The sequence below is a fragment of the Chiloscyllium plagiosum genome, unplaced genomic scaffold (genome assembly GCF_037043375.1).
Source record: "Chiloscyllium plagiosum isolate Xiang-an unplaced genomic scaffold, Cpla_swu_hap1 HiC_scaffold_2, whole genome shotgun sequence".
Lineage (NCBI taxonomy): Eukaryota > Metazoa > Chordata > Chondrichthyes > Orectolobiformes > Hemiscylliidae > Chiloscyllium > Chiloscyllium plagiosum.
In genome coordinates, this window is record NW_028270140.1 from 83,558,764 (window position 1) to 83,583,717 (window position 24,954).

Consider the following 24,954-nt stretch of genomic DNA (forward strand, 5'->3'; position numbering starts at 1 on the left):
AAATAGCGAGTAGCCTGGGAGCAGGTTGTGTAACTTTGCGAATGTGCCAGCAACTTTAAAATCCCTTCCTCCTTCTCCACTCCAGACAGTACCAAGAAAATGTGAGGCACTCTATACAGCTGCAGCTTTTGGCAAGCCAGATTTTGAATACTCTGGTATCTTTTTTGTGTGTGTGCATATATATATATAATGTTTAAAGAATCACACTAACTTTTACATTTAAAATATATTTGATGGAAATATAGACTTCTTTTGACAAAAAAGAATCTTCTGGGAAGTTACAATTTTTCCTCGTTTGACTTAAAAGATGAATTATCAAACATTAATGTGTTTACTGAAACTTTTTGGTCTTTACTTGACTTGCCTGGTTGGAGAGATCGATGGACAGCAGCAGCAGCAGCAGCAGCAGCAAGAACAGGACAGCTCTGCGGGCGCTCTTTGGCGCCAACGGATTCAGTGGAGAAACAACGGACGCGTTTATAGTTTGTTGAGCCTGGGCTCCGAGTATCAGCCGCCCCAGGGCTCCAGCGGGAGCAACCGCCTCTTCTTACTGAGTGACAGTGACACCAACAGCACGGTGGGCAGCGGCAGAGACAGCAATGCCAGGAGGCCACCCACATCTTCCAGAGCACAGTCCTCGCAAAACACCTCCGGCGCCCGCGCAGTCCGACAACGCGGGGACTCGTCCTTATCCCGATCCCAGTCCCGCTTGTCCGGCGCCACTCACCCGTTGCGAGACTCAAGCCGCGGCAATCCGAGACCATCCGGCCCCCGGAATCAGCCTGGGGCTCGATCCAGTGGAGTGACCGGCCAAGGGGCTAGGGTCACTCCAGCTTCTACCGACCAGGATAGTATCAGGGAGACACCAGCATCTGGCCAAAACAGGTCAAGCCAGAGCCTTCCCGGGACTGCCAACGCGGATGTCATGGTCGGGGATGACCCTTACAATCCCTACAAGAGAACCGATGACAACCCCTACTACAATTACTACGACACATACGAGAGACCCAGAGTTCGCCCCCGCAGACCTGGGTACGGCACCAGATATTTCCAGCATGGTAAGCTGATGCACAAAACTACAACTGTTTTTCTTAGAGAGTAGAGCATCGAAGGTTTTGTTACTGAATAGAGGGGCAATTCATTGCTTGCAAATACACTTATAATCTGCATCGTGTTTGTTTCAATAAGGAACTGAATTAAATCCATGCTTTTTATTTTAGGTTTACCAGATTTAATCCCAGATCCATACTATATTCAAGTCTCAACATACGTTCAGAAGATGCACATGTACAACCTTAGATGTGCCGCAGAGGAAAATTGCTTGGCAAGGTACAGTCTGCATAATCAGAACCATGTGCCCCGGTTTTCTTGCATCACAGTTACATCCTCAAACCCTCTTCTCCCTTCGCGTCATTCCCCAGTGTGTAGCTTCTCACAGCCCGGCAATGCTTTCTGTTTTTAATTTCCCTGTCCGACCCCATCCAGAGTTCTTGTTAAAACAAAACTCGTAAACTTGCAGACATCATTTTATAATGGAACGGTCAATAAACAAGACTCCGACACAATAGGGATATTAGCAGGTGGAGCTGTACAAACGATAACGCGGGGTGTGCTGTGGTTTGACGCAAATTCGGAGACAGAATTAATGAATCCAGAGTTAAGGGGTGAGGATTTAGAAAGTTTAAGGAAAACTGAAGACTGAGAGAACTCACAGCTGCGGTAGCTGCTGGGTTGGATGAGGTTCTGAATTATAGCCGTTCTCATTCTGGGGTGTGTTCTGTGCCCGTGTAGGGGACTACATTTTTAACAATCTTTATTTAAGTCACATTTTTCTCAAACAACCTAACTCATTTGGATATATTATTCTGACTTGTTCAAGTGATAATAATGAACACGTCAAGTTATTAAATGCGAATTGACTTGATTTTTAAAAATCCAGTTAATTGTCGAAGTGTAGCTCATAATTGTAAACTTATAGCGGTAACTGTAACCTCGCTAAAGCTTTGAAAACAACTGCCCGGTTTTCCAGGTGAGGCAGGGTTATTGATATAATTATACCCCGAAAATGTCACTCTTTGAACTCTCGTTGGAGATTTTTGGGAAGTAAGAAGTTTATGATTCACCGTGTGACGATGGCTCTCCCCTGTTCCACGTTTCCTTATAGCTCAGCCTACAGTTCGAGCATCAGGGACTATGATATGAGAGTGTTGCTAAGATTCCCACAGAGAGTGAAGAACCAAGGCACAGCAGATTTTTTACCGAGCCGACCTCGTTACTCATGGGAATGGCACAGTTGTCACCGGTAAGTGGAGACTGCAGATAATATGCGCTCCCTACCATGATCGCATTTCAACAGTTATGAAGATACATGCTTACATACCATTCAGGAGCAGAAGGAGGCCATTCAGCCCGTCATAACCCTTACTCTGCTATTTGATAAGATGGTGACTGATCTCATTGTAACCTCAAGTCCACATTCCTCCCTACCCTGACCTTTCACCTCCTTTCTTAACGATAATTCACAGACCTCTGCCTTAAAAATGCTGAAGGACTCTGTTTCACCACCTCTCAGAGGAGTTCCAAAGACTCCCAATCCTCGAGTGGAAGTTTTTAAACAGCCACCCTTATTCGAGACTCACCCACAGTAGGAAACATCTTCTCCATGTCTACCCATCAGGAACCTTCATAACTTTATATTCTTCAATCAAGTTGCTCTCTTACTCCTCTAAACTCACTCGTCCAACCTTTCCTCATAAAACAAACTGCCCATTCCAGGTATTAATGGATAAGTTCATGAATAGGAAAGGTTTGGAGGGATATCGGCCAAGTGAGACTAGTTTAGTTTGGAACATGATCATCATGGACTGGTTGGACCAAAGGGTCTGTTTCCATGTTGTATGACTCTATGACTGTATAAACCTTCTCTAAACTGACTCCAATGCATTTATGTAATTACTTAAATAAGGTGATTAATACTGTGTACAGGATTTCAAATGCGATCTCATCAGTGTCCTGCATAAAGCATAACCTTCCAACTTTTGTATTCAGATGCTCCTTGTGATAAATTATAACACCCTATTAGCTTTCCTGATTACTTGCTGTACCTGCACACTAATCTTTAGGAATTCATGGGCGTGCAGATCAATTTGCATCCCTGAACATGATGTATGTTTTGTAGCAATGCCTTCTAAAGACATTAGATTAACTAAACAAAATAAAACAATACCATCCTCATACTTTCAGGCAATTTTCCCATCTCTCCCTTTTAGTCTTCCTTCATTTGCTGTGGTGCAGGTGTGCTATTCTCTACTTTTCTGATTCAACTGGATTCAAGTTTAAGAAGCATGATAGAGTCCTTGCTGGAATGGCATGATATAACTGGGAATCTCATTCTAAGATTTGAGTCAAGATTTCCACCTTAGATTCTAGTTGGTATTGATGGGTGCTGCATCTTTGTAGGTGTGGTCTTTTGTAATTTAAAGTCAAAGTCCTTATGATTGGATATGTATTCCAAAGAACATTATTTCAAAAATATTGACAAATGTTCATCTTTTTTAAGAACATATAAACAACAAAAAAGGTACAGGTGTGGGCCTTTGAGCTTGCTTCACTATGGAACGAGGTCATGGCTGCCCTTCTACCTCAACTCCACCTTCCTGCACTGTCCCTAAAACATTTAATTCTCCCAGTGTTCAAAAATCAATTCACCTCTTGCTTGAAACAAACTTAATTACTGAGTATCCACAGCTGTTTGGGGTACAAGCGCTCAAAGATTCATAATGATGACTGAAAATAAATTCTCATCTTGATGGCCATCTCCTGATTCTAAGGTTGTGACACCGAATTCTAGATTTCTTCATCAATGGAAACATTTTCTCCTCATGTACACTATCCAGTCCCTGAAAAATGTTTTGAATCCATTAGATCACCTCTCATTATTCCATATTTTGAGAAATATGGGCTTGGTCTACTCAATTTCTCCTCACAGGATAATCCCCTCATCCCAATAATCACCTGGATGAAAATTTGTTGCATTCCCTCAAGGGCAAGTATACTGTTTTTTAGGCAAGGTGACCAAAACTGCTCAAATATTCCAGGTGTGGCCTCGCCAATGCTCTGTGTAATTGTAATAATACTTCTTTACTCTTATGCTCAAATCCCTTTGTAATGAAAACTAACATATCATTTGCCTTCCTAATTGCATGTTGTAACTGCATATTAACTTTCTAATTCATGTGTAGAACACTCAGGCCCTTTTGAATGCAAATGTTTCCAAGTCTTTTACATCTACAAAATAGTATTCTTGTTCATTTATTGTACCAAAGTGATAAATTTATACTTTGGTACTTTGTATCTGCAGAATTCTTGTCTACTTACTCAACCTGTCTGGATCCCTAAACAACTTCATTGCATCCATTTCATTATTTACTTTCCCAACTAACTTGGTATCATTAGAAAACATGGACAAACTACACCCAGTTCCCTCAAGTAATTTACATGGTTTGCAAATAGTGGATAAGCAAGGGCTGATCCTTGTAAAACACTACAATTTAGATCTCGCCGAACCAAAATTATTCCATTTATTCCGACAATCTGCTTTTTGTCAATTAGCATGTCCTCAATCCATCCTGATATATTACCCCCAATTCTATGGATCTTAATTTTGTGTGAAACTTGTACTGGGTACATTTTGAAAGTCTTAATATACCACATTCCCTGGTTTCTTCTTATCCATCTGACCGGTTGCATTCTCAAAACACCAAAGGTTTTTAAATATTATTTCCCTTTCACAAATCCATGTTGATGGTTCTTGATCATGTTATGAGTTTCTAAGTTACAACCCTAATAACACACTCTGGCATTACTGCTAACGGTAGGTCAATTGGCCTATAATACCAACTTCTCTCTTATTTCTCAATATCAGAGTTGCATTTGCTTCAAATCCTTTAAAGCCTTAGGAATTATATAGAATCTAAGGAATCTGGTAGCTCAAAACTAATGTATCCACAGTCTCTGCAGCTATCATTTTTAAAAATTCTAGGTTACAGATTGTCAAGTTCAGAGGATTTGTTCCTATTTATTCCCACTAGTTTCACCTGCAGTAAGTCTTTAATTACACTGATTTTTGTCTTTACTTTCCTAATTCTCCTTGCACCTTTGGTTTCCCATTATTTTGAAAATATTTATTGTGCTCTTTACTGTGAAGATAGACATAAAGTATCCTTCTAATACTTCACAGTAATGTTTGACATTTTCTTATTTTCCATTATAGTCTCAAATGGGTCCAAGATACACAGGCCATCTTTCCTTTTATTTGTTGTCCTAAAATGATATTGCAGTGCAGTGTGGGACTGACCTAAAATGCCCAGACCTGTGATATGACCACTGAGGAAAGGAAGAGGGGTATTACACCTCCTATTAATATGAATATATTTAATAATGTTTAACAGCATGAGGGTAATTTATCTGAATTTTCTTCTTGGATTCCAGTGGGTTACAGGTGGGATTAAATCAGAAGAGTTTGTTTTCTCTCATATGCATCTCGGAGATAGTGAGGACTGCAGATGCTGGAGAAGTCAGAGTTGATAAAGTGTGGCGCTGGTAAAAACACAGCAGGTTAGGCAGTATCTGAGGAGCAAGTGAGTTGGTATTTCAGGCTTAACCCTTCATCAGGTCCTGATGAAGGATCAAGTCCGAAACATTGACTCTCTTGCTCCTCGAATGCTGCTGGACCTGCTGTGCTTTTATCAGCGCCACACTTTATCGATTCATAAGCATTTCAACTGCTTTATGAGGTAGAGTTTGAAACATTGTCACTTATAATACACAGTGCTGAACACTGCAAGGAAAAGAGTGAATAGAAGCTTTTCAAAAATCATTGATTTAGTTCAGCATATTTTTAAGAACTTTCAGAATATGATTTCATGTATAAACTGTATGCTGCATTGGCAGCTTTTATTTTTCTTACATCCCCACTTCTAGACTCTCAAACTATCATTAGCTGTATTCCTCAATTTCAGCAGCATAGTTGCTGCTTGCCCCTCTGTCATTTTCATTTAGCCTTTCTTTCATGTTTTTAAATGTGGATGCGTATCTCTCTATATCTAATCTCTTTATTGCTCTATATACACAATGGGTGACTTGACTTGGCTCTGCTGTCACTGTTGAAGGACTATGAGAATCTTGAGGGCAAAGTGCCTTTTCAGCTAGTTCCTCAGCCATTTCACAAAAGTACTGTGCATTGCACCTTGAATTATTGCATTTTGACATAGGAGCATTTGCTGCTTCAATTGTGTTAATGGGTGAATGCTATTAATTGGCTTTAGTTGTTCTTGATACATATGCATTTCAAAAACATGCTCTCTTGAGATTAAGGGATTGACAGTTTTTCTTAAAAGAAATAAGCAACAAGCTCATTTTTTACAAGAAGCAACAAAGATATTGATCAAAACATTGGTTACCTGGATTTTATTGGCTAGATGAATATCAGTCAAACGATAAATTGCTTAAGGTACTTAATAGGGTAAAAACTCAGAAATTTTGATAATTGGATAAGTGAAAAACTAAAAACAACATAGAAAACAATGGAAAATTAGACAATAATGATTAATTAATGTGTAGTCTCTCATTAGATTTGGTTGTGATTTGCATTTGTGCCCTAGCTATTCTAATATGCAGATTGATAAAATAATGAGGAATATCTTGTTTTCCCGTATATTTCCTAAACATATAATCAAAATAAAATATTCCATGTGTCGGAATACTGGGAGGCTAATTGTTCTGTAGTAAAACTTCAGTGATTAAAATCATGGCTTTTTGGATTGAGTAGTGTTGGCATCCATAATGGAAAAAAACATCAGCCATGCACAAAGATGAATCGGTTGATCTGGCAATGGTGACAAAGAGGGTATTAACATACTAGAGGTTTTAATATGTCAGCAGTTTACTCTGGCAAAGGTCAAAGCCAATCTGTTTAGAAAATAATCTGGGTAAACTTAAATTTTTGTTCCTATTCTGTCTTTCTAGCTTTATACAGTTATGAGCAAGCTAGATACTTATTTCAAGTCCTTTGACGCTCTTAAGTAAGGTGATTCTCCACCCAAATTTAAAATTATCTCTTTCGGCAATTATCTAGTATCCACCCTGCACTTGCCTATGAAAACTAACTTGAGATCAAGAAATTACTTCATGGCATCATGGTGGTGTTGGTGTTCCAATTTCCACACTACTGTGTCATCTAAACTAATCTATTATAAAGAATTAAACTTGAAACTTTAATTCTAATTATTTGCAGTAATACATGGACAGAAGATTTTAATTCTGAAACATTGATAGCTGAAATAAATAGTCCGGGACTGATTTGTCTGACAATGTCCCTGAAAATGTTTCACTTCCCAGATGCAAGTATATAAAATAAAATCAGATTCTTACCACACTTCTCATCTTTAACAACAAATCAATAAAGTTAAAGAATGTACAAAGAAACTGGCGTTGGGAGGGCAGTATGAAAGAACATTTAAGTGAAGACTCTTGTAGCACTGTTGGGGTGTCTCTGCTTCTGGGGCAGAAGGCCTGAGTTCAAATCTCATTTGCCCTAGATATGAGTGAACATGTCTGAGCAGAGTGATTAAAAATATCTAAAACAAATAATCCTGTTTGACATTTCAATCTCTTAATACTGATTACACCATTTTGGTGCTTCCAGCCTGGAAGTACCAACATTCTTGGCTAGGTTTACAGCTGCAGGTCTTTTGGCACTTGTATTGGTAATGTGGGGTTAGCACTACGATAGTACTTAATGCAATGTTCAGAAGCAGTGTTTTTTGTCTCCACTGATTCTTCCCTTTATAGGAGATGGCAGAAGTTACACCTCTGGTGCTAGAATTTCAAACACTTTCTATGACAGATCAGCAGCCACTTAATTTTGATACAATCGGAAGCAATTTAGCTTTTCTTAAATAGGGCATTGAGTTGTTAAGAAACTTGGAAGAATAGGTTTCCTGAATGTCCTAAAGCAATAATGGGAATATGGTTGAGGAGAAAGATTATTGCAGAGGGGATTAAAATGGAGAAGACTTGAGTTAACAGCAAATTCAGGGCTTAGGTAGGAAGGATCTGGGAAAATGTTTGGATGACCTCTATGTAATGGATGCTACTTAACAGAGATGAATGATGCTTGAGAGAACTTGGCAAAATCAAGCCAAATCTGGTGATATATGGTTAATTCTGATGTCATGCTGAGAACATACAGCCAGATTGCACATAGCAATTTCCCATAAACAGATATATGATAATAGTTAGATAATTTATTTATTTTCGTTGCATCAATTAGGGGATAAATATTTTTCAAATTTTCATGGTAACCTCCTTGGGATCTCTTACATTAACTTGAGATGCAGACAAGGTCACTTTAGCGTCTCAACCAAAATATGGTATCCCTGAAAATACATCACTCCTTCAGAACTGCACTGAAGTATTATCAATCTTCAATTTTCTGCCCTTGTTCCATGGTTGGACTTGAAGCCACAGCTTTCTGACTCAAATGGAAGTCTGAATAAGAGCAACAAAGATGACAGGGAATGACTGACAAACCAATCACCAGTTACCATGACATTATGGCACATGGAAAAGCAAAGGCCAGAAAATTGGGAGAAAGAGTTTGCAGCACACGTTTAATTTCTCATTTGTGAAATAGATTTCTAAGGTACTAGTTGTAGATTTTGGGGAATCTTGTTATTATGACAAATAGTGCCCGGATCTTTGAACTTCTGGAACATTGGAAATGAGATGTATCAAGGATCCAAAGACCCAATGTACTTACTTTCATAGAAATTGCTCAGATGTTTGAACTCCTGATGGGTAAATACCCTGCTCTCTTGGACCCCCATAGAAGTGCCTGACTATGAACTAGTGTTTGAGATTTCAGCAATTGTGATGTACTTAACTGGATAGTTAACCAGAAACATTGGAAACAGTGGTCCTCGTCTAACTGCTGGGTAACTACACAATTGACTGCCCATACCACCACTGCCATCATTGCATACATTGAACCCATCAACTACCTGTTTTGACTATGCTAAGCCCCAATCCCCTCCTGATTTGACCTGAATACCACCCCCACCATACGCAAATGCCAACCTGGATACCGTATTATCATCAGACTATGAGTTGACTATCCTCACCACCCAATGACCCCTCTCAATCTGACCTGACCAGCCAGTAAAGTGACTACCTCCCTTACATGAGTACCCTTTCATGATCAAACTATTGCTCTTCCTCAATCTGACTCCTCAACCTGACTACTTCTCCAGACAAACTTGCCATTCTAACACTGCCAACTCATGCATCTATTAGCCTACCCACCTACAGCCTTGCCCAGCTTATCCACTTACCTTACCCACCTGCCCATTTATCCTCTCAATCACATTATTCCAATGCTCACACGAGACATTTAAACTAAGCATACAAAAGCGACTATTGTAAAAAGGAACAATGTTTTCTGCAATCATTTTCTTTGTAGGTCTTTGTGTGACTTTGTACACGAAACATTATTTTCTGGCTGTTACATACCAGATAAGTGTGCAGATCTCTGTCTGATCTGTAGTAAACATAGAGGTTCCAAAGCTAGTTGGAAGCTTTGGCACAAACAGAGCTTTGATTTCGATAACATTGCTCAAAAATAAAGTGACACCCCATTTCTAGTTATTATCATATTGTGGGAGCTTGCTGTGCCCAATTTGCTGTTGCATTTCCTATTTTATGGCAGAATCCTCCTTTCAAAAGTACTTCATTTTGGAAACCAATTTGGAACATCTCAAAAAGCTCAATATATATGCAAGTCTTTCTTTCATGAAAATAATATTGTTGAAGAAAAATCTCCTGTTCGTATGAAAGTGCAACTATTCAATATTATAACTAAATTGCTACATAACTTTAGTTAAAAATATTCATAACCCATTACCAAATAGTTCAGTTGGCAAACTATTTAGTCAAAGCTAATAATGACATTTTCTTTCACAACTTAATTTGACTTGCCCTTGCAGCCCTACTTGCCAGATCACCTTTGCAATCTGCTGTATTATTGTTGTGGTTCTGTTCGCCGAACTGGGAATTTGTGTTGCAGACGTTTCGTCCCCTGTCTAGGTGACATCCTCAGTGCTTGGGAGCCTCCTGTGAAGCCTTCACAGGAGGCTCCCAAGCACTGAGGATGTCACCTAGACAGGGGACGAAATGTCTGCAACACAAATTCCCAGCTCGGCGAACAGAACCACAACAATGAGCACCTGAGCTACAAATCTTCTCACAGACTCTGCTGTATGATTCATTATTCCTGTTCTGCTTTATGTTAATCTGCTTTTTATCTATTTCTTTATATAGGCTTGGAATTCAATGTACAGTAATTACAAAGGGAAAACTGTAACTACAGCTTTGCTTTTTGTTGACTGATTGGCTAGCGTGCACAGAAACAGATACCAATTTTAAAGCCTCCAAATTAACCCACTCAACAATCCAGCCAGGTAGAATTTCCAGAATATTAGATCATGTACATAAGGCTCTTTCTCTCTCTCTCTCTCTCTCTCCATGGTGGAACATACCATGTACCAAATCAAGAAGGCTTCGGCACAAGTTGACCGAGCAGAAATTTAGGTATTCCCAAATATATGCCCAAGTATAGTTGGAGTTTAACTAGTTAACATCTACAGCCATAGAGTACTGAGATTCCAATAATGTTATTTGTTATTTGTATTTAAGCACAGTAGTACTGCAGTTTTTTTTTTAATCATAGGCACTACCACAGCATGGATGAATTCAGCCATTATGATCTCTTGGATGCCACCACACATAGAAAAGTTGCTGAAGGACACAAAGCCAGTTTTTGTCTGGAGGACACCTCTTGTGATTATGGGTATTACAGAAGATACGCTTGTACAGCACATTCACAGGTATGTGAAAAATCAATAATATTATGCAGTTACCAATCAAAGTTGACTAATAAATAGCTTTAACGTATATCAGTTGTGGCACAAATGGTAGCATACTCACCTAAATTAGAAAGCTGTGGGATTAAGTCCCATTCTATATTTGAGCACAAAATTCAAGACTGGTAGTCCAGTCAAACAGATTGGAAAGTATTGTACCATCAGAGGTATTGTATTTCAGATTTATTGTATTTTAAACAAGGGTCTGTCTCACTCCTCAGGTGGGTGTTTTGAAAAGGAAGAAAAAATATCCCCTGTGTCCTAGCCAATCAATCAACAAGACAAAGATTGTTTGGTCATTATCACAGTGCTGTTAGCAGAAGCATGCTGTGCACAAATTAGCTGCTGGGTTTCCTACACTAACACATCAATGTACTTAACTTGGCTTAAAGCCCTTTGGGTAGGTCGTGTGGTGATGAAAGACTCCAAAGGAATTAAAATAATTTTTTTTATAAATGCAAAAAATGCTACCAAGTTGATATGGAAATGTCAATTTGGGACTCCAAAGGATTGATCTCGAGACTGCTATTGTTTCTATTTACAACAAAATTTAATATCCTACTAATGTATAAAAAAATCACAACAGGTAGAGTGGGAAAAGGATTTGCAAGGAATCCAGGAAATGGGCATTTTACAATTGCTGATCTTCTGCTTTTCTTCTTTTTCCATGGGATGTGGCCCTCACTCCTCATGGACTTGAAACATTAACTCTGTCTTTCTCCAGATGATGCCAGACCTGCTGAATTCTTCCAGTACTTTGTTTTTATTTCCGATCTCTAGCATCTGCAAGATTTTACTTTTGTTGAAGTACAGCAGATTTCCTTCCCTAAGATACATTAGTGAACCGGATGGTCTCTTACAATAATCTATGTAGTTGCATGGCACAATTACTAAGACAAGCTTTCAATTCGTTAATCAGCATGGGCCTTGGGATTCCTACTCCACTGACAGTACCACTGTTCTGCTGTCTCATATATTATATGTATATTTCAGTATATTACTCAGAGCTTAGCTTTTCTCAAAGCCAATTTTAGATTCTCTACAGTGTAGAAACAGGCCCTTTGGCCCAACAAGTCCACACCAACCCCCCGAAGAGCAACCCATCCACAGCCACCCCCCCTCTAACTAATGCACCTAACACTATGGGCACTTTAGCATGACCAATTCACCTGATCTGCACATCTTTAGATTGTGGGGGGAACCCAGAGCACCCAGAGGAAACTCACGCAGACACGGGGAGAACATGCAAACTCCACACAGACAGTCACCTGAAGCTGGAATCGAACCCAGATCCCTGGTACTGTGAGGCTGCAATGCTAACCACTGAGCCCCCGTGCCACCCCCATTATTTTAATAAATGATATTGCAATTTTCAATTTTAACAATGATTCTTTATGTGTTTTCTTTGCATATAATTTATATATTGAACAAGAGAATCAGGTCAAAATGGTTAAGGAAATTTAATTTTGCAATATGTTTGGAATTCCTAGAATCAGCTTGACAGAAATATCATGTTCTTTGGATAAACAGAAAAAGGTCTCCAACACGTCTGAAATGTGGACTAGAATTGCTGTGATGGGGTTACAAAGCTTTTACATTGTAGGTTTTTATAGCAGTGACTTGCTTGATTGACATTTACCATTAATTTTATAATATAATAAGGCTTCCTATAATTCACGCGGGGTTACAATTTAAAAACAATTAGTTAGCGAACGATTACTTGGTCAGATTCATTCCTTCTGAATTACTTTTATCTGGACAAAGAATGTAGATGAATATTGTTCTAACATTTATATTTGCAGCTACTCAGCAATGGATGGGGAAGATCCATGCAAGTCAGTGATAGCAAAATTGCTTCAATTATTTGCAGATGACTTACAGAATTTCTTCAACTTCAGTATGGCTGTAAGGAGCCTGGCTTGATATACAGCTGAGTTCAGTACATGGCATATTGAACATCAGCAACTTACTTCCAAAAACTAACTCTAGTGGTAGAAGCAGAGAACCACATTTGCTTGTTATTTTGCTGCTAACTCAGGCGTTGGTTTTGATCTAATATTTTCTGAATCCATTGTATGGGATCATTGTTATTCATTTGAGAGTCTTCCAATGAATGTGACATGTTGTCATGATTGAAACAAAAAGCTTATGGAGCATAATATTCAGTAGAGTTAAGTTAATGTTATATACATAAGAAGGTATAAAAATAGAAAAATACTTACATGAATTTCCTTTGAAGAATATTGAATTACAAAATGGTGCTCAATTCTCTTTTCTAGTCTTTTGTGGTCGAGCACTTTTAAAAGATCACTGGAAAACACATTGTACAGAAATATTGGATTAAAATTTATTAGACAGTCCAAATTTTTAAACTTTTACTCTCAGGTACAAAACAGTTTTAATATATAGTGACTCATTCTATCATGCTTGCACTTGTGTCAATCACTTTTAGTCAAATTCGTCAGCCAAATAAAAAGTCAAGTGCCTGAACATGTATTGGTTATCTTCCTGGACTAGTACACAGGTTATAAATGCAAATTCTGTCAAAATTGTATTAACTGCTATATAAAATGGTCAGGAAAACTTCCTGATTTTCTTTAAACAAGCCAACTAGTTCACTAATGTCTTTCAGGAACCAGCCACTCTATTTAGCTTGACACAAGTGAATTTTGCCTGTAGCACAAGTCATTTTAATGCCTTCAGGTCAATTAGGGATAGGCAGTAAAACATCTCAAGCATATAGAAAAACTTCACTGTTCCAAAGCATCCCTGAAGGATAGCTGACAATGTAAGACTTCTCCAAAAGGTTGGATTAAAAATGGAGAAATTTGTGGTTTATGGTTTTGAAAAAAATGTTCACAGCACAGGTGGGCAACACGGTGGCACAGTGGTTAGCACTGCTGCCTCACAGCGCCAGAGACCCGGGTTCAATTCCCGCCTCAGGTGACTGACTGTGTGGAGTTTGCACGTTCTCCCCGTGTCTGCGTGGGTTTCCTCCGGGTGCTCCGGTTTCCTCCCACAGTCCAAAGATGTGCAGGTCAGGTGAATTGACCATGCTAAATTGCCTGTAGTGTTAGGTAAGGGGTAAATGTAGGGGTATGGGTGGGTTGCGCTTCGGCGGGTCGGTGTGGACTTGTTGGACCGAAAGGGCCTGTTTCCACACTGTAATCTAATCTAATCAAGCCTCTTCATATGAATGAAATTTGAAGCATATTTCTTAATATCTTTATACTAAAATATATATTTTTCTAAAATTTACTTTGATTTGCAGGGATTGAGTCCAGGTTGTTATGATACTTACAATGCTGACATTGACTGCCAATGGATCGATATTACAGATGTTAAGGCAGGAAACTACATACTAAAAGTAAGTGATACTAAACAGTCATCCCTGAAGAAGAATAACATTATTGGAATTGTCACTGATGTCTTTTTTCCTCATTCTGTAGGTTTCAGTAAATCCAAGCTATTTGGTGCCAGAATCAGACTACGCTAACAATGTTGTTCGTTGTGACCTTCGTTATACAGGCCATCATGCTTACACCTCGGGCTGTAGAATCGCACAGTAAGTGCTTAAGGCATTATAGAAAACCTAGGGGTCACTTCTGATCCAAACCAATTCGGTGAAAATAAATCAATTCTTTGTAGATGGATTTGATCAACTTTTCAGTCTCACAGTTCCATCCATAGATCAGTTCTACGTTTCCCCTTTTTTTTTTCCTTTCTTTCCTATATCTAGAAGTGCTCTTTCATACTACTGAATGTTTTCTCCCCACCATGAATCACCCATGATTGTTTTTATTTATTAATCACCAGCCGTAAATCATCTGTTTGTCCTTTTTAAAAAATTGAACCTATTTTTCTAGGTCAGGACTTGAGCCTAGTTCTCTTGGGCCAGGGTTAGGGACACTACCACTCCACTACAAGAAGGCCCTGATATTTTGTCTTTATATCCACACAGTCAATTAATCCCAACAGCTACATATTAATGCTAGGCAATTTCCTAATTTGTCATCAAAACAAACATCTTTGCATAAAAATATCCAAACTAGTGTAAAATAAACTGTGACATATTGCAATTTTAGAAGAAAGATATACAGAGATATACAGAGGACATGGGCAAGGAGTATTTCGTTCGGTTAATCGAATTCTGGATAATCAGATGCCGGATAACATAGTTTAGCCAAGCATCAGGATCTTGCGATCTTGCCGGATAATCTGGTATTCGGATAATCGAATTCCGGATAATTCAGGTTGTCCTGTAACATTAAAAGAAAACACTAATCCTAAATCCACTGCAATTATATCAGTACTCAATATTCTTCAAAAGCAAAACAGTTTTTAAAATCAATTTCCATGTGAGAAACAAATAAAGTATGAAAGACTAGTAAAATAGATTTTAATACTTCACAAAAATTCTGAAGTTATCATTGTATGCTTTATTATAATTAATCATCTAAGAATTCACATGAGATTACATTATTAGATAAATATGTATTTGGCATTAGATCAGATTACATATATGTCTTTGTGTAGACTTAATAGCTCAGGCATTACAATATGTTTTACTAGAAACATGTCATGCTTTCCCTTAAAACAGCCTAAAACACACACAATATATGTCACTGATTTGGCTATCTGATCATTATTGTGCCACTTATATGTCTGGAATTAAATTAATGTGAATAGAATAAATGCTTTAGTACTATATTTAATGAGTGAGAAAGACTACCACTGAAATCCTAAGATTGAAAACAATTAAAAACACTAGTATTCTGTTCCCAAAGATGACATTAATCTAACATTAATGAATCTTGATTAATTAGAGTCATAGAGTCATAGAGATGTGCAACACGGAAACAGACCCTTCGGTCCATGCCAATCTAGTCCCACCTACCAGCACCTGGTCCATGTCCTCCAAACTCTTCCTATTCATATACCCACCCAGATGCCTTTGAAATATTGTAATTGTACCAGCTTCCACCACTTCCTCTGGCATCCCATTCCACACGCACACCATCCTCTGCGTGAAAAAGTTGCCCCTTAGGTCTCTTTTATATCTTTCCCCTCTCACCGGAAACTTATGCTCTCTAGTTCTGGACTCCCCCCTGGGAAAATATTTTGTCTATTTATCCTAAGCACCATTTTAAAAAATCTTAACGGGACTTGTGCATAACTGGCCAGACCCAGCATTTATTGCACATCCCTCATTGCCCAGAGGGCAGTTAAGAGTCAACCACATTGCTATGCGTCTGAAATCATAGATCAGGTAAGGATGGCAGGACATTCGTGAACCACATGGGCTTTTGCAAGAGTCAACAGTATAACTCATTCTTCCATTTCAATCAGCTCTGCACCTGATTTTTTTCTGTGTTATGTTCATAGCTCTATTGACTTTTGTAAAACTTACTCATCACAAATGACATTTTGATCACATGAGGCAAACTAAGTCGAATTCATTACTGTTAGAAACATTCCAGATTACTGTTCCCATTCAGCAGTCATTGTGTATGCCCTTTTTTGAAAAGCCTCTATAACTGCATGCAATTCCTCCTGTCTGCTCTTTCCTTCTTCTAGTGCTAGCTTTCCTTATGACTGAGTTCGCTTTTTGACTTTTTTCTATCATAACTCCAGTTTTGGATTGGAGCTCTGGTATGGTAAGGACCATGATTGTGAAATATTCCTAACAAATGCCGCAATGTTCATTTTGCCCCACCCAGATATATCAACAGTTAGAAATGTAAACGTTGTACACTCATGTGTCTCTGTGATCCTCCATCATAAATACCTCCACTGTAATCCTTAGGGTATTGATAAGATACATACACTCAGCACTAAAGCTCATTTGGACCAGTTAGTTGTTGCAAAACGAAATACAAAGAATTTTTGGAAATGGCTTACCAATATCTCGACTCTCTGGTGTTAATAATTTAAAAATTACCTTAAAGATTTGCATCTCTTAATTTATCTTTATTAAATACCAATATCTATCTATCTTCTGGCTGACATGACCTCCTTTTTGAACGCTTTCCTTGCTTCTCACATCTCTACATAAAAGGATACTTTTCGCTTTGCATGCATACTTTCTGAAGTTATGGAAGCAGTTTTCAATTCTCAAATTATACATCACTTTGAAAGTTCTAGCCCAATCCATGTTGTCATTGTTAGTTGTAAAGAATATCTAATATAATCATCAACTTGTGCAGAAGCAGAATACCATTTGTGTGCTACATTATTCTGTTAGTTTTGTTTCTGATACAGTGCCAGATCTTTGTTACGATCACCTATTACTTTCATTGTAAATAATTAAAACATGCATTTATTTTAGAAACAGGAGTAGTCCATTCAGTCAGTTCCATCATTCAATGAGATCATGGCTGATCTGTCACTTAACTCCATATCCCTGCCATTGGCCTAAGTTCCTTAAATAGCTTTCCATAACAAAAATTTATCTATCCCAGATTTACAAATGACAACTCATGTAGCTGTGGCCAGCTTCTTAACTGAATCAATTGGGTTCTTTTGACAATTTTTTCCACAGATAGAATTTTACATTTCCCTGTTGGTAGGTTTTCAGGTGGAGGTGGATATCTGTAAAACTCTTCCCACCCATCCTGATCTTTCTGCACTGGGTTGACAGCACTAGGCCACTTGGCATATCTTCATGCATGCTAATTAAAGCTGTTAACTGGCCAATCTATTAAGTGACCAATCTGTTCTGACTTAAGGGCTATTTCCTTTATGATCTCAAATGATCAGGCTGGTGGGAGAAGTTCAGCAATGGAGGGGTGTGTGTTCTGAAAGTGACCTCCTCAAGCCTTAAATAAGAATGGGGGGGGGGGGGGGTGCTCCATTTACAGCCCAACATCATTAGCACCCCCCCTCCTCCAACATGGTCTGACCTTGACATACATCCCCTCCCAACCTGGCCTCCCATGAACATCCTCACTCTCTTCTACCAAACCCTCGCCCTGCTGAGAGCCCCGCACTTACCCAGTTCTAGACTCCAGGATTTAGACTTTGGGAACTTCTCATAGTCTCAATCCTGTCCACTGCAGCTTCTAGTACTGTTGGACCTTATGAACTGTCACCTGGTCAGATTGGCTAGCAAGTCTCTGAGATAGTATTTCCTCCAGAATCTCCATGAGCATTTAACAGCTATGGGGCAGCCATTATTGCTATTGATGTATTCTCCACTAGATCTTTGAGTCCCAGGCTTGGAAGATTAGATTACATTAGATTACTTTACAGTGTGGAAACAGGCCCTTCGGCCCAACAAGTCCACACCGACCCGCCGAAGCGCAAACCACCCAGACCCCTACATTTCCCCCTTACCTAACATTACGGACAATTTAGCATGGCCAATTCACCTGACCAGCACATCTTTGGACTGTGGGAGGAAACCGGAGCACCCGGAGGAAACCCACGCAGACACGGGGAGAATGTGCAAACTCCACACAGTCAGTCGCCTGAGGCAGGAATTGAACCCGGGTCTCTGGAGCTGTGAGGCAGCAGTGCTAACCACTGTGCCACCGTGCCGCCCACAAAGCTGTGTCATTTGAAAAAATTCATAGTTTCATAGAATTGTTACAGTACAGATAGATGCTATTCGGCCCATTGAGTCTACATTGACCCTCCAAACTGCATCCCATCCCATGGGATTAGCCTGCATTTAGCATGGCTAATCCACCAACCTGCACACCTTTGGATTGTGGAAGGAAACCGGAGCACCCGATGGAAACCCACGCGGGCGAACATGCAGACTCCAAACAATTACCCAAGACTGGAATCAAACCCAGGTCCCTGGCGCTGTACTAACCACTGTGCCACTCCTGGCTCACATTTCAAAGTGTGAAAATAATTCAATTGGTACCTTAGGAATTGAATTTCTTTTATAAAATGCTTCATAGTGATTATAATAGAAGTGATTTGTGTATTGCATTCAAAATACTAGATAAAAGTTTACAGTAACATATCTGATTTTGGAAGTGACTATTTTATGAAATATAGCACTATCCTCCAGTTAGAAATGCTCTGAATTGCAGAAAGCATCTTCATTTCTTTCCCTTTTTATACAGCTCCTGGTGGCTGTACTTCTTATTGAGTTACTATAATGGGATAGTCTGAGCAACTTTGTTTTCTCTTTAACTGTTATTGCTATGCTATAAGCTAATTAAGGGCCTGTAAGCGGCATGGAATCTTTGAAATCATCAGATGCAAGAAATTAAAATGAGATTGATGGAAGAGCATTCAAACCATTGAAGCTAATGCCTTTAATACCTAAAATATTCCATTTTAATGCACAAAACGTAAAAACATTTCTTCTCTGCGTATCAAATTATTCCAAGAAATTATGGCTCTTTAAATTAATGTATTTTAATATTAACAGCTTCACATCTTCTTCAGGCTTCATTGTAAGTAATGTGTTTGGTTAAGAGCAAAATTGACCTGAACTTCTCTTTTCAGATACTAACTTCATAAAGAAGACGATGTGTTTAAGAATGGATTGAATCGGTAAAATTGACAAGTCACAAACAAGTCAAGTCAAGCTTCAGGCTACTTGGCACCATTTCAATTTAAACAGCCCCAAACAGGTATTATTTGCAGGAGATGCTGAAATCTATGAGAACAATTTTTTTTAAAACCCGTAACACTGTGACTGGGACCTCTGGAAACAATCTTTACTATTACAAATTTTGACATTTTAACTCATTCACTACACATTGCCATTGTGATGTCACTTGTTACAGTTAGCATCCATTTTGCATAGATGCATTCTCCCAGGACCAAGGATTGCAATGGGAATAATGCCAAATGGTATCTTATTGCTGAATGAGTTAATAAACGTTTGGTGTGATTAGACTATGTATAACCTGTTGTGATAGACATTTTAGAATAAATAAGCGCATGACTATTCTAGGTCATCCATCCCAAAATTATTTAATATCATAGCAACTGGATTACCACCATGACAGAATATCATAGGACAGGGCATATGTCATAAAAAAATGGATGAGTTAGAAAAAGACATGTGGTTATGCACAATACTGTGTTTACATTTAACAGTGATCCAATTACATTCCACTGTTTCATTCCAAACAATGAATCCTTTGTTTGTTGCAGGATGATTGCCTTATTAACATGCACATATAACTGAGTACGTTATAATTACAGCTAAAACATGAGAATTGTTTCTGTCTGTTGTTGTGCATTGATGCACCAAAAAGATGTAGAAAATTAAGTTGCTACTGCAATGCATTCAAGATCTTTCAGAGTCCCGTTAATATATGTTTTATGTACTATTTGACCCCAAATCATCATTGGGGTTAATTCAATTGGTTAAGGGCTTATGTGCCTTTTTGTAAATTTGAGCCTGACCTCTTCATCAGAAGTTCCTCAATGAGTGGTTAAAATTTATTCCTGTGGAATAAATGTTAAAGGCATTTCATCTTTTTTGTTCTACAATAAAAGCTGAGCAGAATTACAAATACAGTAACTAAAATCTAACTGTCTTTGTATAAAACGATGTAAATATGAACAAGAGAGCTAAAGAATGAAGGAGCTTATGAATTCACATTTCCGTTTCTGAACATGATGCTCAACTGATGGTTTATTTCTATAACTACAGTATCTCAGATTTTTTTTTACTGTGGATGAAAATGGTTCCAAATCTTAACAGTTATTTAAAGTACAACGTTTAAAAATTAGTACTGAAAATGAAATGTAAATTTTGAATTTAAGTTGATGTAAATTTTCATGTTTACATTTACTGCAATTTTTGCTCATGCAAAATTTTGACGGCTCCAGAAATAAATTCAACTTATTTATCCTTATGGATAATTTCTGAAAATTAAGGTTGCTAGCAAATATAAAAGATGAAGACTTAAATACAATTAAATTATATTTGGAGAAAAGTAAAACTGGATTTAAATATCAATTCAACCACTAAAGACAAGACCTTATATGTGGAACAAATCAAAGCAAAAATAGCTTCAGGTCTCTGGAATTAATTTGTAAAGGCCCTTTTGGGATTCCTGGTCAGCTTCATGAATACTTCAGGTTGGAATTAGTGGCAATTATACAAATAAATGTGAAGAAAAACACCATCAGCAAAATAATATAAAGTCTGATGACTTGCTGTCACAATTTTGTAAATCACCAGCATCTCAGAAAACAGGGCAGATATGGACTGAAGGTTATCTTTCATTCATATCTATCAAGTACAGAGATAGTTAGTAGAACATGTACAACAATACAGGCTACTTATACAAATTGATGACTTCAATGCAAATAGGGGAAGATACAAGGCACACTTGGGAAGGGAGGGGTATGTGGTTGGGACTCATTTAATGAGGTGGAAGGGTAATAAATATGGTCCCTGCCATTTCCTGAGTCCACCAAGTTGAATTGTTTGGCAGCAAGGCCCACCATGGACAGCCTTTCCACCATACCGCTAGCTGAGTCTCTTAATTAGGGAGCAACAAAAGCAAAACTGTGCAGGGTTGCTTGTAGGCTGCTGGGGGCCCCTGCAGAACCCCCTCACTGGCAATCTCCTCCCACCATCATTCATTTCAGATCTAGGGTTCAGCACTTTATTGGGTGGGTGTCATGCCACTGGCAGCAGCTGCCACCTCCATTATGGTCCTGCTGTCGCAATAGAATTGCCAGCAGCTCTTGGCAAGCCCTATGATTCTTGATAGCAGGAGGACCCACTGTTGTCCAGTCAGCTGCCTGAGCAGAACAAGGTGACACGCAATCCCAGAAATAGACAATTAGGAATCTCTCTGGCATGCGATCAGAGAGCCAAAATCTCGATCATCTTCATACGTTTCCACCAAAAGAATGGTGTATATTTACGAGTCTGAGCAACTATCACTCAATAGACTGAATGCAAGTTCTGCAAAAATAGGTTGCATAAATTGTCTGGTTTATGTATAGCAGAAATACATCCTGCATATGTTAATTTTAGCCTAGCAGATCTCTGCTAAAGGCATAGAAAAATTGAGTACCCAAAAAATGTATAAATTTAATTAGTGCTGATAAAAGTGATTCATAAAATGATCAATTTTCTAATTTTAAAAACTTTCATTTGCATGTGCCACCTAAATTATTAAGTAACCCCTCCTTTTTAAGTAATGTGTAAATGTTGCACAGTTGCTAAGCTGAAACTTGTATGACTGAAACGTTGACATTGGTAATCCAAATTAATGCATTTACATGACTGGTAGGTGATGTTTGTTTTCTTTCCTGTATTTATTCCATATTATGAATTGAAACAATCAGCACTGTAAGGCCTATAGCTAGAAAGTATATAGAATTACCAATACTGGAGTTCAAAACGAGAAGGACAAAAGTCAATTTAAGTTTAATTACTGTTTTGGTCACATAGGAGACCATAGGTCTTTCATTGTATACCAGCTCTTTGAAAATGGTATTAAGTTAGCCCACTCTCCTGCTCTTACCCCACAATCTTGCACGTTTTCCTTTCCAAGTACAGTATATGTAGAATTTCCTTAACTGCTCTTGAACCTGCCTCTGTTATTGTTTCAAGCTATATATTCTAGTTTATAACAAGCTGCTTTTTTTTTAAAAAAGCACTTTTGCCTCCCCGCTGATTTTTTCCACTAATTATTTTAATTTTTGTCCTTTGACTATCTACTGTCCTGTCAGTGAAATGGGTGCTTTTCCTTATTTACTCTATCAAAACTCCTAATTTCTATCAGCTTTATTAACCATTCTCCAAGGAGAGTAATCATTGTTGTTTGTCTTTCCATAAAACTGAAGTCTTTCATTTTTTGTATTATCTAGTAAATCTTTGCTGCACTCTCCCCACGGATTTGGGATCACTCCCAAGATGTAATGCATGTTATACTCCAGCTATAGGGCCTAACTCGTAATTTGTAAAGGTTCAGCGTATTGACTTGCTTTTCAAGATGAAACCTCTATTTATAAAAGCAAGAACCTCTCACTCTGGAAAACATTAGGATAAATTATAACCGACTGCTCTCCACCTCCACCCCCATTCTGCCATTAAAATGGCTGTGCAAAGACATACACTCCATTCCCTCAGCTTTTTCTAGGAGGCCTAAATCTGATCCAAGAGTTGTCTCAGCTCCCCTTTCTGAGATTTACCTCCTGCCTCTAAAGTATTACCAAGTTACTTTAGCTTGACCTACCTTAGCTGCATATCAGTGGGCAGATGACAGGAAGGATATAAGTAAGATCCAGCCGTAAAAATCAGCTGAGGCTTCCCACAGAGTCTCACAGATAATAAAGTGAATTTTAACTTCCTGCCTATGTCTGTTTCATGAAAGTCTATATTTTCAAAGACTTTTAAATCATGGAGAAGATGATCAATCTTTCAACTGGCCAAAGAAATTTCTGCACAGCCAGTAAATAATTTAATTCCTGACAGTTTAATATTATTAGTTGGAAAGGCAATATGAATATTTACAGTACTCTAAGCATCATTTTGTCTGCCCAAGTTAAATAGTCTATTCCAGTCAATCATCATTACTATTTCATCAGAATCAACAATGCACAGTTGGCAAGCAATAGTACCACAATTACCTGCTTAACCTGAAAAATAATCAAGTTATCAATTTCACACTGTCCTTTAATGATATGGTCTAGATGTATTTTTCCAGATACAATGGTGTCAAAGAGATTGGACAGAAAGCCAGTGTTTGAAAAAACACCACAATATGGAAGAATATAATTTCCCTACATTGGCATGCTGTAGTGGATAAAGATACCATAGTTGCTTATTCTGGTGATCCTTGCTAATAACTGAAGTGCAACATCATTCTGGAAGATAACATTGCTTCTGCAGGGCTGACCAAGTATATGTAAAAAAACAAAAAAGCTCTATTTATTGGCCCTTTGGGGAAATGTTTCATGATAAGAAGCTCTAGCATGAATGCATAATTTTATGACAGTCAAGATTAATGGTAAAGGCTGTGGGCTATAATTGAATAAAAGAACAACTTCCATTGTAATGGGTTTTATTCTCAAAGATTTTCGACAATAAACATCTTAGTACAAAAGATGCTATTTCAATTTGGAACTTAGTTACAAAGAAAAACTTGGTTCATACAAAATGCAAAGAAAATGCTATTGCTGGAAATATGCTCAGTGATAAGTTAAAAAAATGAAATGCCACTAAGTTTACAAGCCTGTTTTGGTGCTTAACACCATATGTATCTGCTTTATGATGAATTTCATAATTTTTAGCTGCAGGTAATTTTTATCTCTAGAAATATTGTATCTATACTTGAAGCTTATAGTTACTGTAATAATTTGTAGATGATAGATATGTAATGGTTATTGCAGATTTATAATCCAGAGTTATTTGCCTATATCAGATTGTGAGACTTTAACTTGAATAAAAATGTTTTCAACTAGTGATACTTTCTTGGCTTTACTTAGAAAAATGTAATTCACCCTTATATGTACACATATATTCATATAAAATTAGAAAAGTGATTGAATTAGAGATCTTTGTAAACTAGGGTCTACCATTCATCTCAGGTTCCACAGTGATGATAACAGTAGGCATTCAGTAACGATGATTTGTTCACCACTGCCAAAAATAATAGCCCATGGTCACAATTGTATATTTTTGATACAGGTAGCTCACATGCCACCATCCAAACCGATTGGACAAAAGTCAGCGGTGTGCTGACAGACTCACAACAAACTTGCCCTGCAGCTATGATGTGCTGGAGATGGTCTATATTAGTGCAAAGGGGACTTGCACCAATTACTACGTAGGACATCCTTCCCACTCGAGCTCTCCACTGTTCCAACATCCCCAGAACTCAGTGGGCACTATTAGCATTGCAGGTGGGCCTGTGAAAAGGTGTGAGATACCTGGATTCCAGTTGGTGGGAGGGGAGGGGCTTTCAATGGGTGATGCTTTGCCGCTTTACTTTAAAAACCACACTCGTAATATGTTTGTGTCAGAACAAAGGAG

General features: G+C 38.2%; 1 protein-coding gene across 1 annotated transcript; it reads left to right on the forward strand.

Annotated features, from left to right (window-relative positions):
- The first annotated feature begins 95 nt into the window (after window positions 1-95).
- lox (lysyl oxidase) lies at window positions 96-24,384 on the forward strand. Its single transcript, XM_043711633.2, has 7 exons — window positions 96-1,058; window positions 1,221-1,329; window positions 2,165-2,302; window positions 10,787-10,943; window positions 14,251-14,346; window positions 14,429-14,544; window positions 19,446-24,384. Exons 1-7 carry the CDS (start codon window positions 308-310, stop codon window positions 19,450-19,452), a joined length of 1,374 nt encoding a protein of 457 aa, XP_043567568.2. The 5' UTR covers window positions 96-307; the 3' UTR covers window positions 19,453-24,384.
- Window positions 24,385-24,954: the final 570 nt, after the last annotated feature.

Bases quoted from the DNA above. Each gene is read 5' to 3' on its own strand.
- lox (XM_043711633.2), top strand. From the start codon at position 308: ATGAATTATCAAACATTAATGTGTTTACTGAAACTTTTTGGTCTTTAC. The intron at 1,059-1,220 runs GTAAGCTGATGC...TTTTTATTTTAG, and splicing joins CACCAGATATTTCCAGCATG to GTTTACCAGATTTAATCCCA. The intron at 10,944-14,250 runs GTATGTGAAAAA...TTTGATTTGCAG, and splicing joins CTTGTACAGCACATTCACAG to GGATTGAGTCCAGGTTGTTA.